The following is a 9408-nucleotide window of genomic DNA, read 5'->3' as shown; positions in this document are numbered from 1 at the left end:
GAGAGTCCGCCTGCCGATGCAGGGGACGCGGGCTCGTGCCCCGGTCCGGGAGGATCCCGCATGCCGCGGAGCGGCTGGGCCCGTGAGCCATGGCCGCTGGGCCTGCGCGTCCGGAGCCTGTGCTCCGCAACGGGAGAGGCCACAGCAGTGCGAGGCCCGCGTACCACAAAAAAAAAAAAAAAAAAAAAAAAAAAAAAAGTCTACTTTTAAAGATTCCCAGACATGAAAAACAGAAATTACTGACACCCTTTGATTACCATCAATAATTCAAATAATGTTGCATTTCGTTAATCCAACTTGTTTATTAGAGAAAAGCAAGCATGGTTGTTTCCTAAAGACTTACAGAAACGTGTGGACAAAATGTACTTCCACCTCCAAAAGAGTCCAATTTGAGGCCACACAAGGACTGATGGGAGATAAAGGATGCTGTAAATAGTTGTCCTTTTCTTCTAAGTATTAAATTGGAAAAACAGGGATATAACAGGAGCTTCAGGTTTGTTGGCAGTTTAATTAAAAAGAAACAGGATTCCAACTGAGACAGTTCCTGGTTTTGAAGTGTGACTCAATTCATTTTCAGTTAGCAGAGATCAATATTCAGAAATACATATTAACATGCTTTTATTTATCATGTCTATTAATTTAAGAAATTGGCTGAAAAAAGTTATGCATTCACCCAGAAACCAAACATCTCAGGACAACAAAGAAAAGCATTATTAATCTTAATTACCCATCCTGCGTGAACCATTTCTCCAACAATAAGGATTCTTACCTCTTGGTGAAGGAGGGAGAGATATGTGATCCCTGTCTAGGTCGACATACCTGTTGTCTATCTGTAGGTAAACCAAACCATTTCATTACTGAGGCTGAATAATACTGACTGATTAAATGTTAAATAGGGAAAAAATAATCTCCCTACCGAAGATGCAGGATAAACATTTGCAGAAGATGTCGATGCTGTTACCAATTTCACTTTGGATTTTGCACAAATAAAGGTTTAACTTTCTGAAAGACACAAACGGTATGTACCGCGTTATCCAGGGGAAATAATGACCAGCTCAAATGGATGTAGAATGTTTTTCAGTCCTTAGTTAACTGAGATATGAAAATCATGCTCCTAACTTATTTGCTCAAATATGGCTGGGGAAATCCTTTCCTTTAAACCCAAGGAATAGACCCCTTCCTAATTCAGGCTCCTTTGAGAGAAAATTCAAGAAAAATGTTTTCCTTAATGTCTCTTCTGACTCTACTTCCTTTTGATTATCCCTATGCCACATGGGATTTACGGCTTGTAACTGGTCAGGTACCACCGGGTCATCCCCAGCACCACTCAACTCCTGGAAGCTACACAGTGATGGTCCTGGTTCCCAGGAACTGAAGAGTGAAAAAACAAAAGCGTCTCTTCCAGGAGTTCAGAAGCAGTAGCACACAAGCAGAATTGCCACCAACATCGTATACTGCAAAGTAAATCATGACGTTAAAAATGCACAGGTGTTGGGGGCTTCCCTGGTGGCGCGGTGGTTGCGCGTCCGCCTGCCGATGCAGGGGGGCCGGGTTCGCGAAAAAAAATGCACAGCTGAAAAGGACCAAAAGTACACCAAGCATGATTATCAAAAAGAGGTCTGAGGTCCACGGATGCACCCTGGAAATTTATGTGACGTTCTCCCTACTCAAGGCTTCTCTCTTGCTGGTTTGTATGTGTGTATACACACATACAAGTAAGTGTATTTGCACGCATTTTTCTATTTCCCCACAGCCTGCTCCCACTCTGTTTTTGTTCCTCTCACCAAATAAACCATTTAAATATTTATTTGTATTTTTCATTTGAATACGTTCTTGCAAAAATATGTAATTTTGTGCATGTACTTTAATTTGTGCTAGTGGTATTACGTGACATCCTATTTTGATTCTAAGGCATAGCCTTCTGATATTTTAACATCCCTAAAATCAGGATGCATCTGACAATAGATGGAGTGTCACAGTATGATTGGCAGCACTTTTTCTCTTTTAGAGTCTTATAAAATCTTGAACCAACGTTGAGCACATCTTAGATTCAGGGTGAAAAACAGCATATCTCGTGTGTTCCACTGCTTTCACTAAGGACTATGTACAAAGTAATTTCACTAAGTACTGTGCTTTTAAGGTCCGTCCGTTTTGCTACATATACATAAAATCTAGCACCGCAGAGTACTACATAGTACTCCAGGCATGTGTCGGCCCCGTTTTGCCCATCTGCTCTCCTAAGGTGGTCCAAGCCACACCATCTCTTACCAGCATCACTTCAATAGCTTCCTAATCTGCTTCTTTCCCTGTCCCTGGCCTCCATAGCTGCCAGAGTTGTCCCTTTAAAATGTTAAGTGAGATTGTCTTACTGCTCTGCTGAAAACTCTAAAAGGCTCCCAATTTTACTCAAGAGTGATAGAAAAAAAATCGAAGTCCTATCACCCCTTTAACCATATTATTCCTGTTCTCTCCTCGTTCACTCTGCTCTAGCCACACTGGATGTTTTGTTGTTTCTCAAACATGCCAGGTACACTTCTGTCTTAGAGTCTTCCGATGGTCCTTTCCCTCCCTGTCTAGAAAACTCTTTTAAATATACATATGGTTCTTCCCTCACTGCCTTCAAGTCTTTCATAAAGATGGTAAAAGAAGCCAGTGTTAAATGCACGACTGCTGAGAATTTAAGTTCCAATGTACTCCATTGTTCCATACCGTGGGTGTAGAAGAAAATACAACCTCTCTGACAGGGCTGAAAAAGGTAAAATCCTGCTGAAGTTGGGGTCTGAAATAGGGGCTGTGCATATCAACCTGCCTTCCAGCTGAAATGTAAAGGGAGATTTGAGCAACACACAAGAGAATGCAGTTGATAACACTGGGTTTCAACACACCTCACCCTGTCAAGGATGAGAGAGAAGAGTAAATAAAACAGGGACTATGAAAAAACTGTAGAGTCGGTTAAAGAAACAGTATCCTGAAATCAGAACTATATTCTTTAAAAAATGACCTATTATGAGATCTAGATGAAAACTTCATTAAGCTTGTTTTTCCCCAACAACAGAGTATAAGAATATACAAACTCTAGAAACTACTGACAAAAGTCTCTGGAAAAGAACCGGCGGAGATAAAATGCAAACTAACATAATATTGTCAACAAAAGCTATAACTTGTTTATGGATTAGACGATTCAGCACCTAAAAGGTGCCAACTGTGCCCAAACTGATCTATAGACTTAATGCACTTCTAATCAAAATCCCAACAGAATTTTTAATTTGTTTCTTATAGGTTTTTTTTATACTGTGAATATTGACAATCTGATTCTAAATTTTACATGGAAATGTAAAGATCCAATGAAGCCAAGGCATTCTTGAAGAACATCAGGGCAGGAGTATTTGTTTTATCAGAAAAAGATTTATAATAAAGGTATAGATATTAAATCAGTGTCACACTGATGCGAGACTAGACAAATAGAACAGCAGGACACAATAGACAGAAACAGACTCATACATATATGAGCTGTTACTCTAATATATAACGGGTGGAATTATATATCAGGGGAGAAGAAAGACTTTTTAATAAATGGTGTTAGATCTGCTGATTATCTATATTAAAAGAAAATGAAATCAGATGTCTACCGTGCTATACACTAATATCAATTCGAGGCGGATTAAACCTCTAAATATGAAAGGCAAAACAAGAAAAAAATTTTAAGTTTATAGAGAAGAAAATATTTTTTGTTTTTCAGGTTTTTTTAAATTATTAAAATATAGTTGACAAAATTATGTTAGTTTCAGGTGTACGACATAGTGATCTGACATTTGCATACATTAGAGAAGAATATATTTTTGATTAAAGGTTAGGTAAGGTTTTCCTAAAGACAGAAAAAAATATAAAGGCAAAAAGGAAAAGATTATTAAACTAACACTGAGATTAAGAACATTTATTTATGAAAAGATACCAAAACCTTGTCCACAAACTGGGAGATGACATTTGCAACCCAAGCATGCTGCTTGGTACATATTTGTACTCAAATATCTGTGAATGGACAAGTGACTAGAGTATAGGGAACCAAGGGAGAATGTTAGTTTACCCAAAGTTCATTCACTGATTCACTCATCACTCTCTCCCCTTCCCTCTCTCTGTCTATTTTTCTTAAATATTTGCTGTCCACTTTGATGAGTGTCTTGAGTGCATATATACTGTGTAGCTATATAGATAAGGATTCATGAGCCTGAATCCCAAATAAGTAGTGGCACACAGATGTATTCTCGACTAGATAGAGTCCATCTCTCCTCCATAGGAAGATAGATTGCATGAACATCTGAGGCAGGGCCAAGATTTTTCTCAAGAAAAAAACTGGATCTATTACTATGCTTGGACTGGAATAATTTTGAGATTTTAGAAGTCTGTTTCATATAGCCTGGACAATTCAAATTTGGACCAGAAAATTTTACCAGATAATCCTTAAAAAGCCTGCTTTTTGAGTAGCACAGCATTCTCCTGGGTCCTCCAATATCTTATTTGTCCATCTGATTAAATATCTAAAATGAGGATTACTCCAATTAAAGTTGTAACCTTCAGTTGAGAAGAGAAAAAACCAAAAGGAGAAGAAAGAGACTTAATATATTCCCATCTATGTAGACCAGTTTTGGAACATTTCAGGGGAGTCAATTATTAAAACCCTCAGCAAGGTTCATATTACTATGTAAATTTAGTTAAAAATTAGAAATAATATTATCTTGCCAATGTTCTTAAGTTCTTTGACCTCTTGCAGCAACTTGGAGTTAGAAAATTGTCTTAAAGTGAAAATTGTGGAAAAAATTTTAAAAAGAGATTTTAGATTGTAAGCCTCTTGAAGCAGGAAACCAAAATTTATATTTCTTGTGACTTTTTCCACAAACCTGACTTGTCCTCAGAACACTTAGCTTTGTAGCAGTTTCTCAATAGCATTTATACTACGTTGTTACTGACTGTTTGCAATTTATTGATTATCTTTCTACACTGGTCATCATTTGCCTTTACAACTACAACTCCCAAGTGAAAACATTATGTAAAGAGTTTTAAAAATAGTCTATTTTATATCATATGATATCACTTATATGTGGAATCTAAAAAAATAATACAAATGAACGTATTTACAAAACAGATATAGGCTCACAGACACAGAAAACAAATTTATGGTTACCAAAGGGGGAAAAGGAAAGGGATAAATTAGGAGTTTGGGACTAAACAGATACACACTAGTATATATAAAATAGATAAACAACAAGGACCTACTGTAAAACATAGGGAACTATATTCAATATCTTGTAAAAACCTATAATGGAAAAGAATCTGAAAAAGAACATATATATATTATGTATATATATGTGTGTGTGTATATGTATATGTGTATATATATGTGTGTATATATATGTGTGCGTATATATATATATATAAAAAACTGAATCATTATGTATATATATGTGTGTGTGTATATGTATATGTGTATATATATGTGTGTATATATGTGTGCGTATATATATATATATATAAAAAACTGAATCACTTTGCTGTACACCAGAAACTAACACAACATTGTAAATCAACTATACTTCAATTTCCAAAAAAAGCCTATTTTAGGATTGGGCTGTATCTACAGGTGACTTCTAGTGTGAAAACGAATGGCTTGGTACTAGGAACAGATTCTTTTACCTCCTTTTTCCATTTGGAAGTGACTGGATACTTGGATCTTGAGCTGTGATAGTTCCTACTTCCATCCACGCGCACAGCTGGTCAGGTTGATAAATGCCTCCCGGGGGAATGAGTCCCCCCGCTCCTCTGAAATTTTCACTTGCCTCCATCATAGCTCAACCATACTGCGTGGTAACAGTTTGTTTACACGTCTATGTCTCACACTGGAGAGAGCTCTTGGGGTTCAGACACTCTGTCTTAGGCCATCAGCATTCAGCAGAGTGACTCATGTACTATCTCCAGAGCCTCTAATGTCAGGGGTTCAAAAAATGTTAACTTCAGAAAGACACGTTACAGGTATCATCAAAGAGACAAAGAGCATCTAGCCAGTATGTACTTACAACATAATTGAAGGACGTGTCAGCCAGCACTAAAAACTGACGGAACAATGTGTGCCTTGTGAACATCTCATTCTTAAGCACGTGAAAGCTGAAATAAAAGAAGCAGTGGAATTAAAATGAACAGAAATTATAGGAAAGAGCCAATCGGTATTATGTTCTTGGGATTAGAAACTAGAATGTTCAGTGTAAGAGCAAGGAGGTACAAGTAAACATTTAAAAATATTAGGATGAACTTATCACTCTTTGATTTTTAAAATTATGTATTTTCCAGCCCTGAAAAGCAAATAGGAGGGAGTAGCCATACTAGATATTAACATATACCACAAAAATCATAGTCTAAAAACAGTTTGGAAAGGAAAAATAAATGGACTAGAATAGGAACACTGAAACAGATTCGGGAATGTACTAGAACATAGTATGTGACCAAAGTGGCACCACAACCCAATCTGGAAAGGACTGGAGTAAAGACCTAAATATGAGAGGTAAATCAAGAAGGCTTGTCTAAAAACGTGGGAGAATATTTTAGTGGAGATGGAGAAAGACTTTCTAAACACACCTAAAGCAAAAATATTGATGGATAAAAATTAAGAATTTCTGTACAATAAAGGTCAGCATACACAAAGTTCATAGACTGGGAAAAGGTATTTGTAACATCTAAAATTGATAGATAAGGAATTAAAAATAAGAATACACAAATAAATTTCACAAGCCAACAAGAAAGCAAAAGATGAAAAGAGTTCACAAGAGAGGGACATCCTTTAGAGGGAAAACATCAGATCAAAAAAAAAGCATCTGAAAGTCAGTTATTACCAAATATTAGAACTCAATCCTTGTATCTCTCTATTTTTCTCCAACACTCATTCTTAGTGGATCTCATTTAATCCCATGGCTTTAAATACCATCTATACTAATGCATCCCAAATTTATGCCCCCAGCCTAAACTTTCTTCTGAACTCCAGACTCATATACTCATCACTGCCACTAGACCTCTACGCTTAAGTGACTAAAGGCACCTTAAAATTAACATATCAAAACTGATTTCCCTCCAAAATGTGCTTGCTTGTTTCAGTTGAAGGCAACTCCATCTTTCCCGTTGTTTAGGTAAAATCCTTTCACAGTCATCCTTGACTTCTTTCTTTCCCACCTTATCTCCAATCTTTCAATACATCCTACTTTCAAAATATGCCCAATTTAATGATTTCTCAACAGCTCCAGGTCTCCCATCCCAGGCAAATCACCATCATGTTTTGCCTAAGAGGGAATTATTCTTTCTGGAGCTCTTAACTTTTCTCCCTGCTTTTCCTTTGGCTTCCCTATGGCCTTTTATCAACACAAGTCATAATTCTTTTAAGACATCAGATCATTGGGTCTTTCCTCAGTTCAAGACTCTCCAGTGAGGTTTTAGGGTACCAACTCATTATTCCGAATATTGATAAATAAAGGGGATCAAGCATTTATCTTGCCTTATCTTGTCTGAAACTATATTGCAGGGTAACCAGTGGGGAAAACTTTTTTTTTCTTTAATAGAATTTAGCTAAGAAATGCAGAAGGAAAGATAAAATTAAGGTATCACCAATTTGCAACCCTAATGAAATCCTGGATCATGGTTTGTGATCATTGATGGATGTTAAAATTATTTGGAGAAAGGTCAGTGATGAACCTTAAAATACATGAATTAGCCTGATAACACTTGATTAAAACAATATAGTCGGACACTATGTGCCCTATGATGTGATGCAGAGGAATTACACAGTAGTTCGAGTGAAGTAGTCTTACCTAAAATATTGAACCTGAGTCTAATCAGCTCTCTGGATTTAAAGATCAGTTTGTAAGATACATAGATAGAAGAACATGTTAGATGACACCACACATACATACACACATGCACATAAACAATCAGTCAAATCCAGAATGGGGGACAGTCTACATAACAAATGAGCATATTTCTCTAGCAAATCAGTGGGTTGGAAAGAACGGGGACATAAGTGGGACCATCATAGAAAAAAAAAAAAGAGATTTAAAGGATATAACACCCAAATGCAGTGGTCCACCTACCGTGAATCCCGATTTAAACAAACAACTGTAAAAGATTCCCTTGAGATAATCAAGGAATTTGAATATGATTTGGTCAATAAGTAGTACTAAAGGATTTATATTGCTAACTTTATTAGGTGTGGTAATGACCCAGTAGGCATGTAAAAGAGAAAATTTTCTTGTCAATTAAAAACAAAGCTTCTAGTGATTTCCCATCTCAGAGCAAAACCCCAAATGTTCTACCTCACTGAGCTCTTATACCACTCATCCCTGCTCACGTCTCTCCAGCCACCTGGCTTCCTCACTGTCCTTGAACACACAAGCAAACCCCCACCCCAGGACCTTTGCACGTGATGTTCCTTCACCAGGAAGTCTCTTCCAGGTAATCACATGGCGTGCTCCCTCACTCATTCAGGTCTCTATATCTGAAGATAAATATTATCATGTGCAAATGAACGGAAATGTTTTAATAGCCCTATGGCGGGAGATGACTGTGTAGGTCCGATTAAACCAGGTATCAAGAGAGTCTGTCTATCCTGTCGATGATTTAAATTTGAAACACTGAGATCAGGAATAAAACAGAGTTTTGAATTAGTTTTTCTTTGAAGTGACTTTGACTACTCTTCTTTTTTAGGTCAGTTATTTTGCATCTCTTGAAAGAGGTATGTGAGGGCATTTCATATTAATTAATATATACAGAAAAATGCAAAGCTCCCAATTTCCTTAAAAGACGATGAGTTGTATTTTTATAAATAGAATTTGTATATATCACCACACTATACCTGTTCCTGAGAATTAAGAATTTCTTTTCCCAGTTTTTGTTGATCTGATCTGATTCCTTCTTAACCCTGGCACAAAAACAGAAATATAGATCAATGGAACAGGATAGAAAGCCCAGAGAGAAACCCACACACATATGGTCACCTTATCTTTGATAAAGGAGGGAAGGATATACAGTGGAGAAAAGACAGCCTCTTCAATAAGTGGTGCTGGGAAAACTGGACAGCTACATGTAAAAGTATGAAATTAGAACACTCCCTAACACCACACACAAGAATAAACTCAAAATGGGTTAAAGACCTAAATGTAAGGCCAGACACTATCAAACTCTTAGAGGAAAACATAGGCAGAACACTCTATGACATAAATCACAGCAAGATCCTTTTTGACCCATCTCCTAGAGAAATGGAAATAAAAACAAAAATAAACAAATGGGACCTAATGAAACTTAAAAGCTTTTGCACAGAAAAAGATACCATAAACAAGACCAAAAGGCAACCCTCAGAATGGGAGAAAGTATTTGCAA

General features: G+C 36.9%; 1 protein-coding gene across 1 annotated transcript in view; it reads right to left on the bottom strand.

Annotated features, from left to right (window-relative positions):
- Positions 1–332: 332 nt before the first annotated feature.
- Positions 333–9408, bottom strand: part of C11H10orf67 (chromosome 11 C10orf67 homolog) — a 78163-nt gene continuing 69087 nt past the window's right edge. The window contains exons 13-14 of the mRNA XM_055087790.1: positions 6069–6156; positions 333–1002 (exon numbers count right to left, since the gene is read on the bottom strand). Coding sequence (XP_054943765.1) covers positions 967–1002; positions 6069–6156 — 124 coding nt within the window. The 3' untranslated portion in view covers positions 333–966. The remainder of the gene's footprint in view (positions 1003–6068; positions 6157–9408) is intronic.

This window comes from Physeter macrocephalus, chromosome 11 (genome assembly GCF_002837175.3).
Source record: "Physeter macrocephalus isolate SW-GA chromosome 11, ASM283717v5, whole genome shotgun sequence".
In the NCBI taxonomy this organism is placed as follows: domain Eukaryota; kingdom Metazoa; phylum Chordata; class Mammalia; order Artiodactyla; family Physeteridae; genus Physeter; species Physeter macrocephalus.
Note: the sequence above shows the minus strand (reverse complement) of the source record. Positions and strands in the feature narration are given on the sequence as shown.